General features: G+C 46.4%; 1 protein-coding gene across 5 annotated transcripts in view; it reads right to left on the bottom strand.

Moving 5' to 3' along the window:
• The window catches only part of C2CD3 (C2 domain containing 3 centriole elongation regulator), an 80,828-nt gene that overhangs the window by 7,842 nt on the left and 49,934 nt on the right, over window positions 1–23,052 (bottom strand). For 4 of the 5 annotated variants that reach the window (XM_030464814.1, XM_030464801.1, XM_030464787.1 and 1 more), the window contains 9 exons: window positions 21,393–21,704; window positions 19,451–19,589; window positions 17,139–17,203; window positions 14,044–14,252; window positions 13,267–13,361; window positions 11,223–11,393; window positions 9,235–9,452; window positions 6,579–7,560; window positions 5,884–5,983 (listed from right to left, as the gene is read on the bottom strand). In XM_030464814.1, the coding sequence (XP_030320674.1) occupies window positions 5,884–5,983; window positions 6,579–7,560; window positions 9,235–9,452; window positions 11,223–11,393; window positions 13,267–13,361; window positions 14,044–14,252; window positions 17,139–17,203; window positions 19,451–19,589; window positions 21,393–21,704 (2,291 nt within the window). The remainder of the gene's footprint in view (window positions 1–5,883; window positions 5,984–6,578; window positions 7,561–9,234; window positions 9,453–11,222; window positions 11,394–13,266; window positions 13,362–14,043; window positions 14,253–17,138; window positions 17,204–19,450; window positions 19,590–21,392; window positions 21,705–23,052) is intronic. The other variant, XM_030464808.1, reaches the window with a different exon arrangement.

The raw sequence follows: 23,052 nt of genomic DNA on the forward strand, positions 1-23,052 counted from the left end.
AGGAGTGTGAGCAGCAGAGCAAAGGAGGGGCTTCTCCCTCTCTGCTCTGCTTTGGGGAGACCCCCCTGGTGTGCTGGGTCCAGTTCTGGGGTCCTCAACACCAACAAGACATGGAGTGAGTCCAGAGGAGGCCATGGAGATGCTGGGAGGGCTGGAGCAGCTCTGGAGCCAGGGGGAGAGAGTTGGGGGTGTTCAGTTTGGAGGAGAGAAGGCTCCAGGGAGACCTTGGAGCATCTTCCAGTGCCTGAAGGGGCTCCAGGAAAGCTGGGGAGGGACTTGGGACAAGGGCCTGGAGAGATGGGATGAGGGAGAAAGGTTTCATACTGAAGAGAAGAGATGGAGTTGAGATCTTAGGAAGAAATTGTTGAATTTGAGGGTGCTGAGCCCCTGTCCCAGGTTGCCCAAGGAAGCTGTGGCTGCCCCATCCCTGGCAGTGTCTCAGCCCAGGTTGGATGGGGCTTGGAGCAACCTGGGCTGTGGGAGGGGTCCCTGACCATCCAGGGGTTGGAACTGGAGGAGCTTTTGGGTCCCTTCCAACCCAAACCACTCTGGGATTCCATAATTCTGATCCCACCCACACCAAACCCTCTTTCTTGGCCTCTGCTCCTCCTCTTCCTCCAAGCCCCAGCCCCAAACCTGCTGGCAAAGCTTTTCCCTCAGTAATTCAGACAATGAGAATGTGCCAAACTTCCCCCTGAGGAGGGGACAGGACAGCCCAGATTCCTCCCAAGCTCCCATTCTTCTCCTTAAGCCACCAAATTCTGCAGGAAGAGCCCTCTGAAGCCACTTGGCCACTTACTCCACGATGTCATTGATGGGGATGTTGAGCAGCCTCCCATCCAGTGTCCTCACAGCCACTGAGCAGCCCACCAGGGCCTGCAAGGCACCAAACAGGACCCAGCTGCACCCAAAGCCCCAGGGGAGAAACCAGAGGGGGCTGGAATCCAGGGGGCTGGAAATGAAGGATCTTTGAGGTCCAATCCAACCCAAACCAGTCTGGGATTTTCTGTTACCAAATAAATAAGTTGAGCTCTCAGCCAGCAGCTCCCAAAGAGATGTGAAGAGCACAAGAACACAGCCACTTTTTCTTCCTGTTTTTCTTTTTTGAGCATGGGAATGAAAGAGAACATCAGTTCTGTGCAGTGGGTTTGGAGGGTGAAGTTAGTGGGTAAAAACCTGAGCTCTGTTCTCTGCTTAAGCTGAGGAAGGACAAAGAACTTCAGTGGTTGGGACTGAAATGGGAGCAAATCAGGAAGAAACATGGATGGGAAAAGATGTTTGGATCATTCCTGGTCACCTGAGTTTGTAGAACAGATAAAAATCCTCTTATTCTGAATCTGCCTCTAAGTGTTATTTCTAATTTACACATTACAAATGTTCATTATTCTGTTTAGAACTGGTTTCCAGAGGAGTCTGTTCCAATTTTGGAATATTCAGAGAGTTGAGAGGGGAAAAAAAAATCTATCAAAGTATTTCAATAAAAAATTTATTAGCTCTCTAATTGTTTAAGTAATTCTTCCTGTCCCCCAAAACCCCAACGTCATTACTGGGACAACTCTGAAAGGCAGCAAGCCTTAATTTGGGTTTCCCAGCCTTAATATGGGCTTCCCAGCCTTAGAATGGGTTTCCCAGCTTTAATGTGGGGTTCCCAGCCTTGATATGGGGCTATCAGCCTTAATATGGGGCTATCAGACTTAGAATGGGGTTCTCAGCCTTGAGATGGGATTATCAGCCTTAGAATGGGCTTCCCAGCCTTAATATGGGCTTCCCAGCCTTAGAATGGGTTTCCCAGCTTTAATGTGGGGTTCCCAGCCTTGATATGGGGTTATCAGCCTTGATGTGGGCTTCCCAGCCTTAGAATGGGCTTCCCAGCCATAATATGGGATATTAGCCTTAATATGGGATTCCCAGCCTTAATATGGGATTATCAGCCTTAATGTGGGGGTCCCAGCCTTAGAATGGGGTTCCCAGCCTTAATGTGGGGTTATCAGCCTTAATATGGGGCTATCAGCCTTAATATGGGATTATCAGACTTAATGTGGGGTTCCCAGCCTTAATATGGGCTTCCTAGCCTTAGAATGGGGTTCCCAGCCTTAATATGGGGCTATCAGCCTTAATATGGGATTATCAGACTTAATATGGGATTATCAGCCTTAATGTGGGGGTCCCAGCCATAATATGGGCTTCCCAGCCTTAGAATGGGGTTCCCAGCCTTAGAATGGGCTTCCCAGCTTTATGTGGGGTTCCCAGCCTTAATATGGGGCTATCAGCCTTAATATGAGATTATCAGCCTTAATGTGGGGTTCCCAGCCTTAATATGGGCTTCCTAGCCTTAGAATGGGGTTCCCAGCCTTAGAATGGGGTTCCCAGCTTTGATATGGGTTTCCCAGCTTTAATGTGGGGTTCCCAGCCTTAGAATGGGGTTCTCAGCCTTAGAATGGGGTTCCCAGCCTTAATATGGGATTATCAGCCTTAATGTGGGGTTCCCAGCCTTAATATGGGCTTCCTAGCCTTAGAATGGGGTTCCCAGCTTTGATATGGGGTTATCAGCCTTGATGTGGGCTTCCCAGCCTTAGAATGGGCTTCCCAGCCATAATATGGGATATTAGCCTTAATATGGGATTCCCAGCCTTAATATGGGATTATCAGCCTTAATGTGGGGGTCCCAGCCTTAGAATGGGGTTCCCAGCCTTAATGTGGGGTTATCAGCCTTAATATGGGGCTATCAGCCTTAATATGAGATTATCAGACTTAATGTGGGGTTCCCAGCCTTAATATGGGCTTCCCAGTCTTAGAATGGGGTTCCCAGCCTTGATATGGGGTTATCAGCCTTGATGTGGGCTTCCCAGCCTTAATATGGGCTTCCCAGCCATAATATGGGATATTAGCCTTAATATGGCATTCCCAGCCTTAATATGGGATTATCAGCCTTAATGTGGGCTTCCCAGCCTTAGAATGGGGTTCCCAGCCTTGATATGGGGTTATCAGCCTTGATGTGGGGTTCCCAGCCTTGATATGGGGTTATCAGCCTTGATGTGGGTTCCCAGCCTTGATATGGGGTTATCAGCCTTAATGTGGGCTTCCCAGCCTTAGAATGGGGTTCCCAGCTTTGATATGGGGTTATCAGCCTTGATGTGGGGTTCCCAGCCAGAATATCACTGGAATCACATTAAAATGTTTTCATTCTAGCATCCAGTTGTCCCAACCCTGAGCAGAATCAATGCTGCAGTTCCCTCTGTGTTGAAACAACACCTGGAGAGATTAAAGTTTTGCCCTGAAAAAATCAGCAGTGAAAAAAAAAATATATAAAATAACACAGAAAATATGAATCTTAAAGGCAAAGAGGGAGGAGGAGGAGGGAGAAGAGGGACCAGAGTGAGAAGCAAGATCTGAGTGGTAACCTGGGTCACCAATACAATGGTTCTGGCTCATTTGAAAAGGAGCTGTAGCTTTACAGTAAATGTGATGTGTGTTGGGTGGTGTTAAATTTAGCTGTGAACTTGGAGAGTTTTCCCTCAGTTGTGTCAGGAATTGCCTGGAAAAGGATTGAGAGGAAAAAGGAGGAAAGGTGCTGGCTCAACCAGAGAAGTGGCAGAAGTTGGAGAGGGGTTGCTGGGTCAGGCAGGAGAGCAAGGAAGAACTTCAGGAACTGGAAGGCTGAGTCTGATGTAACTGGGAAAAAAAAAACATCTGAGAAACTGATATTTCATGGTCCTCTGCAAAACAAAAGTCCCTGGAGGGTGACCTGGGTGAGGTCTGAGCTGCTGCAGCACCTTCTCTGATCCCTGTGTCCCTGCAGCATGGGCTCAGAGGACCTTTCTGTCTCAAAATGTTGGGCCAGAGGCTCCAAGCTTCCAAAGTTGGTCCAGATGATCCTTGATGTCCCTCCCAATTCTGTGATTCTATGACCTGGACACCCTGTTTCACCCCCTTGCTGCTTCCTCATGCTGTGGTGTAGGAAGGGAGGGAAAGGCAGGAGTCAGGCAAGCCAAAAAAAGGTGGCAGGAACATCAGGGAGGTCAAGAGAGATGTTTGCCAGCTGAGTGAGAGGAGACTGCTGAGCTCCAGAGGAGAAGAGCTCAGATTTCAGCCTTGATTTCAGTCTGGGTGTTTGCTGAACTGTGCAGAAACCAAACAAACCCAGAGACAGCACGTGGTGTCCTCAAGCCTCTCACTCAGAACAAAACCATGAGAAAGCAATTCTCCTGAACTCTGCCACTGGCACAGGCACAAAAAACCTCCTTGTTTTCCACACAGAGGGTCTGATGCTGGGTGCACAACCAAATCCTGTCCCAAGAGACCCTTACAAGTGACACTGTGAAGGAATAGCTGGAGCCAATCCTGGAATTCAGGTGGTTTAAGGTCAGTAACATCCAAACAGTCCCTTGTTAATACTCTCCCTAATTATTCATCACTTTCAGGAGAGTGTTTCCAGCAGAAAGAGGGAATTCAAGCAAAGCCAATATTAATATTAAACTGTAAATTAGGAAAATAAAAAACCCCAATCAAATAATTCACAACACAAAGCAGCAAAATGTCAGGTGTTCTACCTGGGCTGTGACCATGTTTATAAATTTCAAGTAGTTTCTGCTTCAGAGCTATTGGATCCTGCCTGCTTTCTGCTCTATTTAATCAAGGAAGCTGCTTCTGATTGCATAAATGTTCCTTGCAGGGTTTGCTCATAGGTCAGGAGAGGAACCAGCTCGTTATTGCTCCGTGGAAAAGGAACTTGGAGTCCCAGTGGAGAGGAAATTCCCCAGGGCTCAGCAATGTGGCCAAGAGGGATCCTGGGGGGCATCAGGAAAAGTGTGTCCAGCAGATCCAGGGAGGTTCTCCTCCCCCTCTGCTCTGCCTTAGGGAGACCAAACTGGGAATCCTGGCTCCAGTTTGGGGCTCCCCAGTTGAGGAGAGTCTGGGATCTACTGGAGAGAGGCCAAGGGAGAGCTGGGAGGGTGAGGAAGGGACTTGAGCATCTCTGCTGGGAAGAAAAGAGTGAGAGCCCTGGGGCTGTTGAGGCTGGAGAAGAGAAGGCTGAGAGGGGATCTGCTGAATGTCCATCAATAGCTGAGGGCTGGGGGGCAAGAGGAAGGGGACAATCTCTGTTCAGGGGTGCCCAGGAACAGGACAAGGAAGAATGGGGTGGAGCTGGAAGATGGGAAGTTCCACAGAAAGAGAAGGAAGAACTTTTTCCCTGTGAGGCTGAGGGAGCCCTGGCCCAGGCTGCCCAGAGAGGTTCTGGAGTCTCCTTCTCTGGAGATGTGGATGTGTTCCTGTGTGTCCTGCCCTGGGGGATCCTGCTGGGACAGGGGGGTTGGACTGGATCAGCTCCAGAGCTCCCTTCCAACCCCTAAAATTCTGTGATTTTCTGATCATTTCTGGGAGTGGCAGACCTCAGAACAACTTGAGCTACAAACCTCTTGTAACAAATAATTATTTCTGCACATAAAAGCACCTGGGAAAGAGCAAAAGCAATGAGCTGCTTTTCTGTGTGAGGAGGGATCACTCCAACTCTTCCACTGTTCACTCAGTTGAAGAACATTTATTTGATACCCCTCAAGGAGAAGCTCTCCTGCTGCAAATTCCCTTGTTTCACCCCAATCAAAAAACTATAAATTGGAGCCATAATCACAAATTACAGCTTGCATCCCCCAAATTTAGGACCTTAAAGCACAAAGAAGAGCAGAGAAAGCATCTGCCACTTCCACTGACCCCCCCTGGAGGAGAAGGATAATTTCACTGGGTATATGGAGAAAGTAATTAACATAAATGCATAAAAATCACTGAGGATGCAGCCATGGATGCTGAAAATGCCTCTGAGAGTGAGAAGAGGCATCAGGAAGATTCTCCTTGATTCTAATAAAGGAAAGGATGTCCCATACTTACTGTCAGCACTGTGGAAGGATGAGAAGAAATGCTGAGCAGTCTCATGGAGGCTTCCATCTCCTGAGGTGGAAGGAAAAAGTTGGGAAGAAGTGGATCAGACCTGAGCAGAACTGTTAAGGAACAATCTTTGCTCTGGATGGATCCCAGAGTGTGGATCTCATGAATTTTTATCAATATTCTCTGATTCTGACCACTTGGTTCTCTCACCAGGCCTCACAAAACATGGGACAGCAACTTGTTTTAGCAGAGTTTGAACTTAGAGATTTGCAGAGTGCTTCACCCTGGAAAAATGACAACATAGTTTAGTGAAACTGAATCTGGGATCTGTGCAGGAAAACATGGGAAAGGATTTTAAAAGCAAATTAAAGTGTGTTTCTTTTAATAGAGAAGAAACACCAGAGCTTCAACACATGGAGAAAACCATGGGGGAAATGCAGGAAGATACACTGAAACTTCCCAGATGAAAAAACTCTCCTGGATCAGAGGATATATTGGTGACAAATGGTAAGGAAGTCCTCTCTACATTGTATGAAACACAAAAGGGTCTTCCAACCCCTTCCCAGGTCACCAATTCCAGCCCTGTTTTACAGGAAAGAGCTCCACACAGGGAATTTCTCTTTCCTGAGGCCAGTGAGACTTAAACCAAGGAAGAGAACACACTCCTTGAATGCAGTGTGTGTGTAAGGAAAGGATACAAAACCAGTTTTGATTTCTCAGACTTTTCTGGCTCTTCCAGTAGCTCTTCACTGCTGTCATCAGAAAAACTTCCAGGGTTTCCTCCTGAGCCTGCCTGGGCTGACACACTCTGAGCACAGAGCTCATCAGAACCACTTCCTTCCTTGTCTTGGTGATCTTCATTTACAGCCTCACTGTTTTCTTCCTCCTCTTTTCCTGTGGGTTTTGGATCACTCAAACCAACATCAGGTGGACATTCCAGCTGCTCTTCAGAGCCTGCACAAAACTCTACACTTTGCTCTATAGGTTGAGTGTCAAGTGCTCTGTCCCTGCCACAATTCCCATTTTCACCATGGCCATCAGCTCTTTGATGCCCTTCTGACAACTGAGATGTTTCAGAGCCATTTTTCAAGCTCTGGAAACCTTTTGTTACCTTCCAAGGATTGTTCTGACCTGCAAGGAAGGAGCATGGGCTAAGGGGGGTGAGCATGCTTTGGCTGTCACCTTGTAGCATGCTGGGCAGGGTGCTGCCCTGTTGGCTCTTTCCTCTTTGGAAAAAATCCATATCCATTGAGTGCTGATCTTCAGACCTCAAATCTAGAGGTTGGGGGGCTGCACTTTGCTCTGTTTCAGAGAGCACACTGGACCAGGGACTGGTTTTGTCTGTTAGGGTTGTGATTTCATTCAGAGCTCGTGGTTCTATGATGTCCTCTTCATATTCTTCTTCACTGTGGGGATGGAGAGGACAAGAACCTTCACCTTCATGGATGGAGTCCCCTGGCAAAGGGTGCTCATCCTCAGGGATGGCTCTGTCCAGCAATCCATGCAACATGTGTCTCTCAAACACACTGCTCCCCAAAGCCCATGGCTGCTGGGTATCACTGCAAACACTGGAGGAGTCCAAGTCCAGGGAGATTTCTTCATCCTTCTGGTTGGGTCCAAGCTTCCTGCTGCTGTCTTGATGCACATTGGGAGATTCTTTATTAGTTATAGTCTGTAAGTCTGGTTGACAGAAAACACCACAGTAAATGCACAAACAATTCATCTTTTACCTGAGTTATTTGGGCTTTTTTTTTTTCCTGAAAACCATGAATTAAATCATAGAATTTTTAGGGTTGGAAGAGACATTTGAGATCACCCAGTTCCAACCCCAATTCCATGGGCAGGGACCCCTCCCACAGCCCAGGTTGCTCCAAGCCCCATCCAACCTGGGCTGAGATTCCAGGGATGGGGCAGCCACAGCTTCCTTGGGCAACCTGGGACAGGGTCTACAGCAGATGGTGTTGTCCCCAAAAGGGGCTCTGTCTGTCCCCTGGTGTGCCAGGAGCTGTGCCACACACAGTGCTGAGGTATTTGCCCATGCAGGGCCTTGGAAATGGGAGATCTTTAAGGTCCCTTCCAACCCAAACCATTCCATGATTCCATGAATATCCAGTTCTGCTCAGGAAACAGCAGTGTGCTATTCCCCAGTGCAAACTCATCTTCCTGAAGCACAACTGCTGCTTTTGTACCCCAAAATGTCAAAAATAACTTTGTAGGAGAGAATCCCAGACTGGGTTGGGTTGGAAGGGACCTTCCAGCTCCTCCAGTTCCAACCCCTGCATGGGCAGAGACCTCTCCCACAGCCCAGGTTGCTCCAAGCCCCATCCAACCTGGGCTGAGACACTGCCAGGGATGGGGCAGCCACAGCTTCCTTGGGCAACCTGGGACAGGGGCTCAGCACCCTCATGGTGAAGAATTTCTTTCTAACTTCCCATTTAAATCTCCCCTCTCTAGTTTGAATCCATAATAATTGAATTGTTCTGGTTGGAAAAGACCTTTGAGATCATCCAGTCCAACCCTGAACCCAACCCTGCCAAGGCCACCACTGCCCCATGGCCTCAGCACCACAGCTCCAGGGCTTGGAAATCCCTCCAGGAATGATGGGGACTCCACCACTGCCCTGGGCAGCCTGGGACAGGGAATGACAACCCTTTCCAGGGAGAAATTGTTCCCAATATCCAACCTAAACCTCCCCTGGTGACACTTGAGGTCATTTCCCCTTGTTCTATCACTTGTTCCTTGGGAGCAGAGCCCAACCCCTCCTCACTCCAACCTCCTCTCAGGGAGTTGCAGAGATCCAGAAGTTCTCCCCTCAGCCTCCTTTGCTCCAGGATCAACACCCCCAGGCCCTTCAAGATCTCCAGAGATCCCTCCAACCTCAGCCATCCTCTGATCCCATAATAATCCCTTCAATATCCCTGGGAAGATGCAGAGCAATCTTTATTGTCCCAGGTTATGGGACTCACTTTGTGTGTCACCTTGTGGGACATCACCAGGAATGATGGGGACTCCACCACTGCCCTGGGCAGCCTGGGACAGGGAATGACAACCCTTTCCAGGGAGAAATCATTCCCAATATCCAACCTACACCTCCCCTTAGCAACTTGAGGTCATTTCCTCTTGTTCTATCACTTGTTCCTTGGGAGCAGAGCCCAACATTCTCTGGCTCCAACCTCCTCTCAGGGAGTTGCAGAGATCCAGAAGTTCTCCCCTCATCCTCCTTTTCTCCACCCCACCTTCCTGTGCTCCTTGTGCTGATCACCAACACCAGGAACTGGTCCTGATTCCATAAGAAAATTTAAGATATTTGAAAGCAGCTTCTAACCAGAAACTCCACAGCAGGTGACAACTTACCACTGATCAGGCTGCTGACCTGAGACACCAACTGACTGGATTTTTCCAAAATAGAGCAGCCACTGGGATCCACTTCTCTGCTCATAAATCCCTGATGAGCACCCTCCAGCTCCTCCTGACTTGCTTTGGATGTGTTCTCATAACTGAAGTCAGGAAAAGACTTGGTCAGCTTCTGACTGAAGTATCTTTGAACCTCATCCAGCTCACTCAAGTTTTTCCTGTAAGCAGTGGTAAGAAATTGGGTAAGACAACACAAAAAAAAAAACCCAAAACACAACAACCAAACAAAAAAACCCTTTTGTTTGGATCATTTCAGAAAAAAAGGAGGTCAAAAAGTACAAGATTAATGGTTAGTGCTGAAAACCAGGTCAGTAGATAAGTATGGAGGTTGTTCTGTCTAAACAAGAACAAAAGCTGAATTAGCTATGAAACTTAGGAAGTTAAAAAAAATAAGAGCTAGTTTAAAACTTACTGAATAAAAGGAGTTAGAGTTGAGATGAGCTTCCAACAGAAGTCAACACTGACTTTATGACTGAACTTGAAAAAAATCTGAGGGTTTCTACCTGCTTAAGATCCAAGGATTTTATAATATATTGCATGTGGTAGCAGGGAAAGGGATGAAATGACCCAGAAAATCTCTTTCAGTTCTATATTCCTACAGATAATAAATATTAATCTTCTGAAATTTCAACCTGACTTAAATTTAGAATCTAGTCAAGAGAAAAAGCTCCCTGTAAGGAGCAAGGCATCCTGTTGGGGAAGGACATCTTGTTTATTGCACCATGAAAATGCTCAGAGGCTTCTTCTTGTGTCTGTGAAAACCAACACAGAGGACACCTGACTTAGTGTGAGGTGTGTTAGAGGTACAAAGATGGATAAAGCACCTCGTGCACATTATCCCTTGTGTTGTCCATGGGACTCCTTCGAAACAGGGAATTTCCAGCTGCTTTGTAGCCCCCTTTAAGTACTGGAACATCATGAGGTCTCCCCTAAACCTTCTCAAGGCTGAACAAACCCAGTTTTCTCAGCCTCTCCTTGTATGCCAGGTGCTCCAGTGCCCTGGAGCTCTTCTCTGGACCCTCTGGCTCTTCTCTGGACCCTCTCCATCCTGTTCCCATCCTTTCTGTAGAGCAAGGAATTCTTTATTTTCATTTCCCTTTCCTTTCCCAACTGGATGCCAAGAATTCATAGAATCATGGAATTGTCTGGGTTGGAAGGGACCTCAGAGATCCTCAAGTCCAACCCTTGATCCACTCCCCCCGTGGTTCCCAGCCCATGGCACTCAGTGCCACATCCAGGCTCTTTGGAAATAGCTCCAGACACGGAGAATCCACCCCTTCCCTGGGCAGCCCATTCCAATGCCTGATCACCCTCTCCACAAAGAAATTCTTTCCAATCTCCAACCTAAACCTCCCCTGGCACAACTTGAGACCATGGCCTCTTGTCTTGCTGAGAGTTGCCTGGGAAAAGAGACCAACCCCCCCTGGCTCCAACCTCCTTTCAGGGACTTGTAGAGAGTGATTTCCCTTTCTCCCCAGGGAAAATCGTGGGAGACAGAATCCCAGAATTACCCAGCTTGGAAATGACCTCTGAGAGCATCAACTCCAACCTTTAATCCACAACCACCTCAGAGCACTCAGTGCCACATTCAGCCCCTTCTTAAAAACCTCCAGGGATGGAGAATCCACCCCCTCCCTGGGCAGCCCATCCCAATGTCTGATCACCCTCCCTGTAAGGAATTTTTTCCTAATATCCAACCTAATTAAGCCCATGCCCTCTTGTAAGAAGAGCCCAACCCCCCCTTGGCTCCAGCCTCCTTTCAGGGAGTTGCAGAGAGTGATGAGCTCTCCCCTGAGCCTCCTCTTCTCCAGCCTCAACACCCCCAGCTCCCTCAGCCTCTCCTCACTAATTCTTCACTTCCAAGCTCTGCTTTGCAAACTTCAGGCTCTGAAGGACCTGGGATAACCTGGATGTTGGCTCTGTCTTACCTAAGAGCAGAGAGAAGAGAAGCACGTGATGACAGTGACAAGGAATCCAGCTTTGGCACCTGGAGAGCTTTTCCCTCTGCTTCCTGCAGGGATTCGTGGAATCTCCGGATGTTCTGCACGTGCTCCTGGTGACGAGGGGTGTGTGTGCCAGGAGGAGTGGTTCTGCTCAGCCTGTGTTTAACCACAAAAAAACCCCCCAAAAATCCAGTTTGAAATCTCTGCCAGTGAGAAGTTTGCCAGCCAAAAACAGCCAAGAGGTTTAAATGCATGGGAGAGGCAGTGATGGATGAAACCATCCCTTTCCCTGTCATCAGGAATCAAGAGAATCCTGGAATGGTTTGGGTTGGAAGGGACACAAAAACTCCTCCAGTTCCAACCCCTGGATGGGCAGGGACCCCTCCCACAGCCCAGGTTGCTCCAAGCCCCATCCTCAGGATGTTGGAGGACCTGAAGAAGGTGGAAAAAACACAAGAGCTTTAATTTGAGGGCACCTCCTGCATGAGGAGGTCCTGGTGACAGCAGATGTGCTGGCAGCTGCCACATGGCTGGAGAAATTCTGGAAATATGTTCTGTACATCATTCTGAAGGGAATGTTGTCCTCATGACAAAGTCCCTGTAATGGACAGAGAAGCCAGGAGTGGGAAAAGAAACTCCTTCCCTTTTGCTAGGAATGATCTTTCATTGATTAATAAATAGTCCTTAAAAGATGCAAGGAAAACTCTCTTCTAACACTGTTTGGAACTGTGCTCAAATCAGTTAGAACTAAAAGACCTCTTGGTTTCATAGAATCCCAGACTGGGTTGGGTTGGAAGGGACCTTCAGGATCATTGAATTCCAACCCCTGGATGTGCAGGGACCCCTCCCACAGCCCAGGTTGCTCCAAGCCCCATCCAACCTGGGCTGAGACACTGCCAGGGATGGGGCAGCCACAGCTTCCTTGGGCAACCTGGGACAGGGGCTCAGCACCCTCAAATTCAACAATTTCTTCCTAAGATCTCAACTCCATCTCTTCTCTTCAGTATGAAACCTTTCCCCCTCATCCCATCCCTCCATCCCCTTGTCCAAAGTCCCTCCCCAGCTTTCCTGGAGCCCCTTCAGGCACTGGAAGATGCTCCAAGGGCTCCCTGGAGCCTTCTCTTCTCCAGACTGAACATCCCCAACTCTCTCCCCCTGGCTCCAGAGCTGTTCCATCTCTCCCATCATCTCCATGACCTCCTCTGGACTCACTCCATGTCCTTCTTGTGTTGGGGACCCCAGAGCTGGACACAGCACCCCAGGTGGGGTGTGACACTTATTGTTTCAGATTAACACTGAAATAAAACTGCAGCTCCCCTCTCAGTGCTGGGTAACAGTGGCTGATGAGGAGATTGGAATGTCAGCTGGGATCTGCCAACCCAGCTCTTCAGCCCACCAAAAAGTGGCCCCTGCTCCCTCTAAACTTAAGAGATATATTACAAAAGTACCATTTCCTGTGCATGCTAGATAAATCATAGACCAAAATCCTCTCTCAGATGTTGCTAAGTAAATATACAAACACTGATCCTTGTTTTGGGGCTGGAAAGCAGGAATTGCTGCAGGATATCTGCTGCTCCTGGTGCTGGATTGTGCAGTACTGCAGCATTTTATCTACTGCCATTCACCATCCATGGAAAATAAAAGGGAATATATCCCAAATATTCTGTTCTAAAGTATATTTCTTATCCTTCTTATAAATAAAACCAAATAAAAGCACAACCCTTATTCTTATACAGCTCTGGAAGGAGTACCTGCCAGTTTTAGCATGGTGTAAAATCCTGCTGTGGAAAATCAGCAAAAGTCACAGTGAGAAGAAAAAAATAATTTTGCAGAGAGGAAAATGCCTCAGGATTTGTGTCTCTGGGGCCACTCTCTTACTGGTAAAGGGGATTTGATATAACCTCTAAGCCCAAACAGAGGCAAAGTCCTTTTAGGGTCTAATATTTTCTCAGTAGACTCCATAGGCTGCAAATAGGCAGATTTCTGAGCTCTAAAAATAATCAAAATTGTTGATAGCCAGCAGACTTACAGCTCTGGAACAGGAAAACTGACTTCCTTGGACAAGGTATTCAACATCTGCTTGGAAAAGCTTGGAGCATTACTGGGAACTGTTGGGAAACTGACCTGGAATAAAGAGGAACATCACACATGAGTCTTCCAACAGGAAGAAAACAGAGAAATTAAAGTGTTTTGCTGAGCTAAGACAAATTGATCTCTATAGCTGTAGATTTGCAAAGGATTTTCCAGCACTGAGGCAAAGTAACATTTCAGAACACTCTTATTTCAGAGAGATTTGTTACTTCACCTCACACTGCCAAGGGGTAAACTGATGGGATGAGGGAAATATCATGACATGGGTATATCACAGCTCAGCAACACTGACAAGGCTACAAAATTAAAGAAAAAAACCCCACAAGGAATGGCAGCTCTTCCAGAAAAAGAGATTTCAGCCAAATTAGGAATTTCCTGACCAATTACAGGATGGGCAGCAGCTGCCACCCAAAGCAGCAAACAGGACAAGAGTCCCAGACACCCAAACCCACTTAATATTCTGAAATAAAAACCCCAAAACCCCACAAAGCAACAACAGAGTGAACCCACTGGAGGTTTCCATGACCTGGGGTTGAAGGAGTGCTGTGACTGCAGCTCCCATGGATACACCCAGCAGAATTCTTAAGGAATTAAATGGTTTTGATATATTCTCACTGTTGGATCCCTAATAGTTCTGTGAATTTACTGCTTTTGCTCATTATTTCAGAATTCTTGGAGTCAGTGGTGATTTTTAGGAATCTAATCAGATACCCACAGGGGAGGAACTTGCTGGCTGGTTCCGGATCCTTGCCTGCTTTTCTTCTTTCAGTTTATTTATGTTTTGAAGAGGGGAAATTGCTACTTTGATCTGCCCTCGGCACTGCCCACTGAAATCTGTAATATTGTACCATCCACAGATGAGCTGGAAGCCAGAAAGAAGAGGAGAAAGGTCCACTGATGCAAATCCTATCACTCGTTCAGTCTCTGGGGGGGGAGAAGAACATAAAGTCTGTGTTAATTTAAGCTGCAAGGCAATAAAACATCTTCAAGGATGTTAAAAAAAATAAATCAGTCTGACAGCCCTTGAAATAGGCCTACACTTGACAGGGAAAGGCATAAAACTGAAAAATATTGGTTTAAAAGCTTTTAAGAGCAAGTAATTGAGGAAAAAAGAAAAAAAATGTGGAGGAAAAACAGAATTTAAGGTAACATTGAGTTGAGAAAATGAAAAATAAGAGTTTGACTGGTAACATGCTTCACAGTGATGGTGTGTGACTGAAAAGCAGGGAAAAAAAATGTTTCAAGCAACCAAAGCATCTTTCTGACTGGGAATTTGCCAAAATAACTCTTGGTGTTGTGGCTGCTGCCAACCTGAACCCTTCCACTGGTGCAACTCACAGCAGGATGAGTGAGACAGACCCTGAGGGTTATGAACCCTGTGAAGAACTGATCAGAACTCACAGCAGGATGAGTGAGTGTCCTGGTTTGGGCCAGGATAAAGGTGATTTTCTGTTTTGTACTTTTGCTTTTAGCTAAGTCTCTTGTAAGTAGTTGCACTTGCTGAAATTAACAGCAAGTTTCTCAGACAGTGTGTGCTTCTAGGACTGATAACACTTGATGTTTATAGTTACTGCTAGAGACTGGTGTGCAGAGCCAAGGACACTGCTCAGCTCTGAGGAAAACATTTTACCGTCCAGAAGGAGTAAAGAGGTCCCACCTGAGCCCTCCTTTGGGGAGGAACAGACAAGATAGATGCCAGAATTGACCAAACAGAGGATTCCATCCCATATACGTCACACTCAGTATAAATTTGAGGCATCACGAGGGCCAAGCCAGATCTTTTCTGGATTTCCAGATTTCCAGACTTCTGGATTTCCTGATTTCCCTTCCTCCCTTCCTTCACCCGGCATCCTGGAAGGATCCCGTCCGTTCGTCTGCCTGTGGTCCTGATCCATGCCAGCCTGAATCTGTGTGTTCCTGCCTCCAGCTCCCAACTGCTGCTGACTCCAGGAGTCCAGCCTGGACTTTCCAGGGCTGCCCTGCAGCCTGGGTGGTGACGTGAGAGTTATTGGGGGAAAGGGAGGAGGAATGTGGTTTCCATTTTCCTGTATATTTGTATAGATTTAGTAATTTTTCCTATTTATCATTACTGTTTCATTAAAGTTGTGTGGTTTAGTTCCCAACCCATCAGTCTCTCTCCCTTGTTCTCTCTCCTTTCTTTATCAAGGAGAGAGAGATTAATAGAGAGCAGCTGTTATTTGGTTTAATTGCCGGGCCAGTGTTAAACCGTGACAGTGAGACAGACCCTGAGGGTTATGAACCCTGTGAAGAACTGATCAGAACTCATGAAATAAAGTTTGTAATAAAGGGGAAAAACAAACTAGAAATCACAGACTTAAAAAAAATCATCCTGGAGGCCAATCTGGGGGCTTCCATAAATGGGTTTTTCCTCCAGAATTGCCTTCTCCCTACAGACCTTCTTTTGTTTCTTCCCTTTTCACTTAATTAAACTTCCAATAATGCTGATTTTGTCATCACACTGCTGGATTTTTCTGCCACATTTTGTCTTTCCTGCCTTGCAAATTCACCTGGAGCAGAGGACAAACAATCCTACCCAAGAAGAAGAAAGGATTTGGGTAAATTTCACAGTGATATTCAGACCAAAATGTCCCCAGGGCAGGGAGGGGGATTGGCAGGAGAATCCCTGGGTCATACAGAGGAAAGTAGAGTGACATGGGAAGTTTATTTTTGTAGAAAGAAATCAGTCAGCTGAATTGCTGCATGTAAAAAAATAAAAATAAAAATAACCTCCTCTAGTATTTTAAAGGTCATAACCTTGAACTGAAGAAGCAGGGCTGTCTTCCCAAGAAGAAATACAGATTAACTTGCTGGGTATATAGTTATAAAACATATAATATTTATATTATATTATATTATATCATATTATATGGTATTATATTATATATAAACATATAAAATAATATCTATAATCTATAATATATAATATATAATATACAGATGGATATATAATATATAAAAATATAAAATATATATTTACATAAATATATAAATATATATTATAGAAACAATGTATATTACATATAAATATATATAAAATATAAAATATAAAAAATATAAAATATAAAAAATATAAATATAAAATATAAAAATATAAATAAATAAATAGAAAATATAAAAATATAAAAATATAAAATATAAAATATATATAAAATATATACAAATATAAAATATATAAATATATTTATATAAACATAAAAATAAATATATATATATAATTTAATTATATTTATATATATATATAAATATATTTAAATGTTGGAGGACCTGGACTAGCAACAACACAAGCAAACACCAGTTTGAACTTCTACCACTTAACAATAAAGAGCAGGTTCAGTAAAAAGCCTCTGAGAAAGCTTTTGCATTGTCAGGTTTGAAACCCAAAGGTTTCAGCTTCCCCAGTGAAAGCTGAGACTGGATCCAGGAGCAAAGGATTTGATGAGAAGTGGCTGGGAACACCTCAGCCAAGTGCTGTGACAACACAGAGTGTCTGAAAGACACAATACAGAACCTCCTTCACTGAGAAAATCCAAATATCTAAAATATTGTTAAATTAAACATGGAACCAAAGCTTGCCAGGTGATTAATGGGGAGATGAAAGTGAGGAGGGGCAGGATTTTCTCTCAAACAATTCTTCTAGTGCAAGGTAAAAAATGTCATTACAATTCTGCTCTCCAATTTACTTAATAGAGTTGACTTTACTTGGTAATGTTTAGTTTACTTGTATTAAATACAAATCACCCAAGGGAAGGGATGCAGATACTGCTCTCAAAACTGCATTACAAACTTTACCTGCTTTGTGCCACACTTTGAAAACCAAAGTTTGCTGTGGATCCAGCAGAAGCTCTTTGGATAACCTGTTAAGAACAAAAATCATATTATTTTCTGCAAAGTAGAGAAAAAAGCAATTAGAGGAAAATGCTTATGAGGTTTCAATGCCATTGTATCCATCCAGAAAAATCAGTTTCCTTCTGGAATCACAGAATCATAGAATGGGCTGGGTTGGAAGGGAGCTCAGAGATCATCAAGTCCAACCCTTGATCCACTCCCCCCGTGGTTCCCAGCCCATGGCACTCAGTGCCACATCCAGGCTCTTTTTAAATATCTCCAGGGAAGGAGAATCCACTACTTCAGTGGGCAGCCCATTCCAATGCTTGATCACTCTCTCTGTAAAGAAATTTTTTCCAATCTCCAACCTAAACCTCCCCTGGCACAACTTGAGACCATGGCCTCTTGTCTTGCTGAGAGTTGCCTGGGAAAAGAGAGCAACCCCCCCCTGGCTCCAACCTCCTTTCAGGGAGTTGCAGAGAGTGATGAGCTCTCCCCTGAGCCTCCTCTTCTCCAGCCTCAACACCCCCAGCTCCCTCAGCCTCTCCTCACAGCATCTCTGCTGGATCCCTTCACCAGCCCACTTGCCTCCTTTGGACCTGCTCCAGCACCTCAAGCTCCTTCCTGAGGGGCTGAGGGGCCCAGAACTGGACACAGGACTCAAGCTGTGGCCTCCCCAGAGCTGAGCACAGGGGCAGAATCCCTTCCCTGGACCTGCTGGCCACGCTCTTCCTCAGCCAGCCCAGGATGCCATTGGCCTTCTTGGCCACCTGGCCACACTGCTGCCTCCTCTTCAGCTTCCTGCCAATCCCAGCTCCCTTTCTGCCACTCTGTGCCCAGCCTGCAGCTCCCCATGGGGTTCTTGTCTTGAACCTCATCCCATTGGGATCAGCCCAACTCTCCAGTCTCTCCAGGTCCCTCTGCAGAGCCCTCCTGCCTTCCAGCTGATCCACACTCCCCCCCAGCTTGGGGTCATCTGGGAATTTGCTGATGATGGACTCAATCCCCTCATCTAAATCCTCACTCAAGATATTAAACAGCACTGGGCCCAACACTGATCCCTGGGGGACACCACTAGTGACCGGCCGCCATTTGGATGCAGCCCCGTTCAGCACCACTCTCTGGGCCCGGCCCTCCAGCCAGTTCCTAACCCAGCACAGAGTGCTCCTGGCTGATCCATGGGCTGACAGCTTTTTCAGGAGAATCCTGGGGGAGACGGTGTCAAAGGCCTTGCTGAAGTCCAGGCAGACCACATCCACAGCTTTCCCCTCATCCGTGGCAGGAGGCAAAATACAAAAAAACTCCAAGTCATTTAGCCCTCAAAAGCATAACTACCTCCACATGGTTTTGGATTTGCTTATTGAGGAAGTATTTCTCCTGTTCTTGCTGTAAACTTAAAAGATAGGCAAATAAAACCATGAAGAAACAGAAATACCATTTATCTCATGACCCTAATACGGTGACAACAAAGCACTGGGGTTGTGGTTGAAGGCTGGGATGTTGATTTTTGAGAAAAAAAGATAAACCTTAAACAAAATGAAGTCTCAAACTGAAGTGAAGCCTCAAACTCAAAATGAAAAATGAAGTCTCAGTGTTTATTAAGTTGCTTGCAGCAATTCAGGTATGACTGAGCAGAAGCAACCTCTGAAACAAAACATTTGTGGCTGTCAAAATAAATTCTTATGCCAAACACAAAGCAGCCAGGGCTCAGGGCAGCTCTAAGTGCCCTTCCTTACCTCATCAAACCTTCTCAAACAACTTTTCACAGAATTATCACAGTTGGAAAGGACCTCTCAGGCCACCACGTCCAACTGTCAACATCCCAAATTAAATATATTTATCAATATCTATATCACCCACTGGATCATGTCCTGAAGTGCCTCAGCTACATTTTTTTTAAATACTTCCAGGGATGGTGACTCCACCACCTCCCTGGGCAGCCCATCCCAACACCTGGCTGCTCTCTCAGTAAAGAAATTCTTCCTCATATCTGGTTTCAACCTCCCCTGGTGCAACCTCAGACCATTTCCTCTGCTCCTGTCATTTTTCACTTGATTAAGAGGCACCCACCTCCCTACAACCTCGTTGCAAGGAGTTGTAGAGAGCAAACATGTCAGCACATGGGGATGCTCAGCAACATCCTCAGTGTGAGCTCACTGATTTTCTGCCTCACTGTGAACATGTGATGGTGAAATATGGAAATCTTTTTAGCTGAGAGTAAAAGGGCACTGCCTGGGTAGGTCCAAAGTGTGTTTGTGAGAGTCCACATCACTTACCTTGCTTCCTGCTGAAATTCCCAGACTGGTGAGTCTGTATTTTCAATAACTGAAGTGGTTATTGGAGCTTCTGCACCAGCAACAGCAAATGAGACACAGCTGCTGGGTGCTGCCACTGCCCGGTCTGTCAGAGGACTCCCTAAAATGCCACAGAATTTAATACAGATTTGTTATAAACAAATGTCTGAAGTTAGTTTAGCTATTAAAACCAGGTAATTAACAAACAAACAAACAAAATCCACCTCTTAGGAAACATTCCTTAGCATTGGTGGAGCTGCTGACAATGGGAGCAAATATTCTGTGAACCTTTTGCAGAGCAGTGAGTGGAATATTGAAGGGAGAAACAGAAAAAGCATTTGCCCAAGATCACCTGAAAACTCAGAGGGAAAGCTAGGAATGAACCCAGCCCCCCCAGACACTGCTTGATGTTTGGACATCTTAGAATCATAGAATCATAGAACTGGCTGGGTTGGAAGGGACCTCAGAGATCATCAAGTCCAAGCCTTGAACCACCGTTGCGGTTGCTAGACCATGGCACTGAGTGCCACATCCAGTCTCTTTTTAAATATCTCCAGGGAAGGAGAATCCACTACTTCAGTGGGCAGCCCATTCCAATGCTTGATCACCCTCTCTGTAAAGAAATTCTTTCTAATATCCAACCTAAACTTCCCCTGACACAACTTGAGACCATGGCCTCTTGTCTTGTTGAAAGTCGTCTGGCAAAAGAGACCAACCCCCCCCTGGCTCCAACCTCCTTTCAGGGAGTTGCAGAGAGTGATGAGCTCTCCCCTGAGCCTCCTCTTCTTCAGGCTGAACGCCCCCAGCTCCCTCAGCCTCTCCTCATAGGATCTGTGCTCGAGTCCCTTCACCAGCCCACTTGCCTCCTTTGGACCTGCTCCAGCACCTCAAGCTCCTTCCTCAGCTGAGGGGCCCAGAACTGGACACAAGACTCAAGCTGTGGCCTCCCCAGAGCTGAGCAAAGGGGAGAATCCCTTCCCTGGACCTGCTGGCCACGCTCTTCCTCAGCCAGCCCAGGATGCCATTGGCCTTCTTGGCCACCTGGGCACACTGCTGCCTCCTCTTCAGCTTCCTGTCTTAAGACCTGTCTTAAAGGTCTTGACATGTTAAGGACATGATCTTAAAGGTCTTTTTCAACCACAATGATTCTGTGATATTCCAGTGCTCCTGCACCAGTTGGAAATTTGAGAGAAGAATGTTTAATGCAGGAGGCCTTAATATTTTGGGAGAAATGTCAATGTTTATAGAGTACAGGAAGGAAAAATCAGTGGCCCACATATCCCAGGCAGGTTTTAACAAGTTCTTCTTATGCTCTGGGGTCCCCAGCACAAGAAGGGCACAAACCAGCTCTGGAGCCAGGGAGAGAGAGTTGGGGGTGTTCAGTCTGGGCTGAGACACTGCCAGGAAGGAGGTGACCCCTCAATCATTTGGGGACCCTCAGCATGAGACAAACCACCCAGCTGGAATTCCCACTCTGCAGAGAGGGAAGCAATGTGCCAAGCTTTGGGGAACTCAGCTCCCTCTGCCCTCATCTTGTCCTTCCTCACTGCTCTGCCTGGCAGCCTCCAGAGAGCACGAGGGAGTCAGCTTTCCAAATTGATTGTAGGCTAAAAAAAAAATGCTAATTTGTAAGAGTCTTTGAGATATGAGCAGCTGGGGGTTGAGCTCTTCAGATAAGGGTTAACTTCAGAGTTCAGCTGTAATCTGTAACAGTGAACACTTCATTATTTATATTTTGGGTAACAGTTTCCCCTCCTGCTCCCCCTCTACAAGGATGCAATGCTCATCACATCCATTCACTGCTCTGGAGTAAATTTAAAGGATTTGTTTTCAAATTGCTTCACGTGGTGATCAAAGAGACACAGCCAGAGAGACATTCAGGAAGAAAGGAAGCAAGAAAAAAAAAGGGGGTTGGTGGTGTTACCTTTTAAACTCAGGTGCATTGCTCTTTCCACAAGGATATTGACAGCAATTGTGTTTTCCAGAAACATCCTCTCTTCTTCTTGTGGTTTGCCATTGGTGATTGCTGAACTTAAGGTATCCAGCTTCTGGTTTTCAGAAACCTCTTGATTCACCTCAGGGGCTTTCTCTGTGTCTTCATCTTCACTGCTGCTGTATTCCTCAGGACAGGGAATTCTGCTGGGCAGAGCAGGAGAGGTGGGAGAAAGAATGATGTGAACACGGACAGCAGCTCCTGCCAGGTCTGCAGCATTGCACCTGAACAGTGGATAAACCCCTGCAAGAGAATTGACAAAAATCACCTCAATGAGCCCCAAAAAAACCCCAAACAAACCTAAGATCTTGGAAAAGAACTGGTACATTACAGCAGAGATCTCACACCAAACCAGAGGAATTAATTTTGGTTTTCAGTGTAATTTCTATCCATGGTATCACCCAGTGTGCTGGCAGAAGTAGGTTAAAAACCAGTGACCACTCCCTCAGACTGGGAAGACCCTCAGGTTCCTATAAGCAGCTCAGATTAGTATTTTAAAGCACATAAGCTTCCTGGCAGTCCTGGAAAGGGTGCCCTCTGTGTAATTTTATAATTTTAATTCTTTAATTTATACACACAAACAGAAAACACAATACACATGCAGCAGAAACTCATGGTTTAAATCTTGTTAAACTCTAAGGTAACTCTGAGGTGAGCTCAGAGCAACCTTCCAATATCTGAAGGGATTCCAAGAAAGCTGGGGGAGGGCTTTGGACACGGGGGGTAGGGAGAGGAGAAGGGAAATGGGTTAAAAGTTGGAGAGAAAGGGGAGATTGAGGTTGGAGATGGGGAAGAAATTCTGGAATTTGAGGGTGGGGAGAGCCTGGAAGAGGTTGAGAGAGTTGGGGGTGTTCAGCCTGGAGGAGAGAAGGTTCTGGGGAGCCCTTGGAGCAGCTTCCACTGCCTGAAGGGGCTCCAGGAAAGCTGGGGAGGGACTTGGGACAAGGGCCTGGAGGGATGGGATGAGGGGGAAGGGTTTCCAGCTGCAAGAGGGGAGATGGAGAGGAGATGGGAGGGAGAAATTGTTTGGGGTGAGGGTGCTGAGCCCCTGTCCCAGGCTGCCCAAGGAAGCTGTGGCTGCCCCATCCCTGGCAGTGTCTCAGCCCAGGTTGGATGGGGCTTGGAGCAACCTGGGCTGTGGGAGGGGTCCCTGCACATCCAGGGGTTGGGACTGGAGGAGCTTTTGGGTCCCTTCCAACCCAAACCATTCCAGGATTCTCTGGTTGTTCTCTAAGCACACACAAAAGCAGCACCAAAACCCTGCCCACCAATCTGCCTGCAAACTGGTGGGTGATGAACACCATGCAGATGATTCTTACTCGTTGTTGTTACTCATTTTCACTCCATTCTGACAAGCAGGGCATAATATTCTCCACCAGTCCATGTAATTGACCATTCCTGCCTAGTTTGCACTCCTTTGAATTTGCTGAGCTTGGAATCCAGAGAAGCAACCACCTTAACCTTGGTTATCTGCAGTGAAAGGAGGAGGGGAGTGGATGCTGCAGGCAGGACAAAACAAAGCTGCAAAATTTTGTGACCAGAGAAATAACCAAACTAAACCATCAGTCCCAAGGAAGGAAACAGGACAATC

This window comes from Calypte anna, chromosome 1, assembly GCF_003957555.1.
Source record: "Calypte anna isolate BGI_N300 chromosome 1, bCalAnn1_v1.p, whole genome shotgun sequence".
NCBI lineage: Eukaryota > Metazoa > Chordata > Aves > Apodiformes > Trochilidae > Calypte > Calypte anna.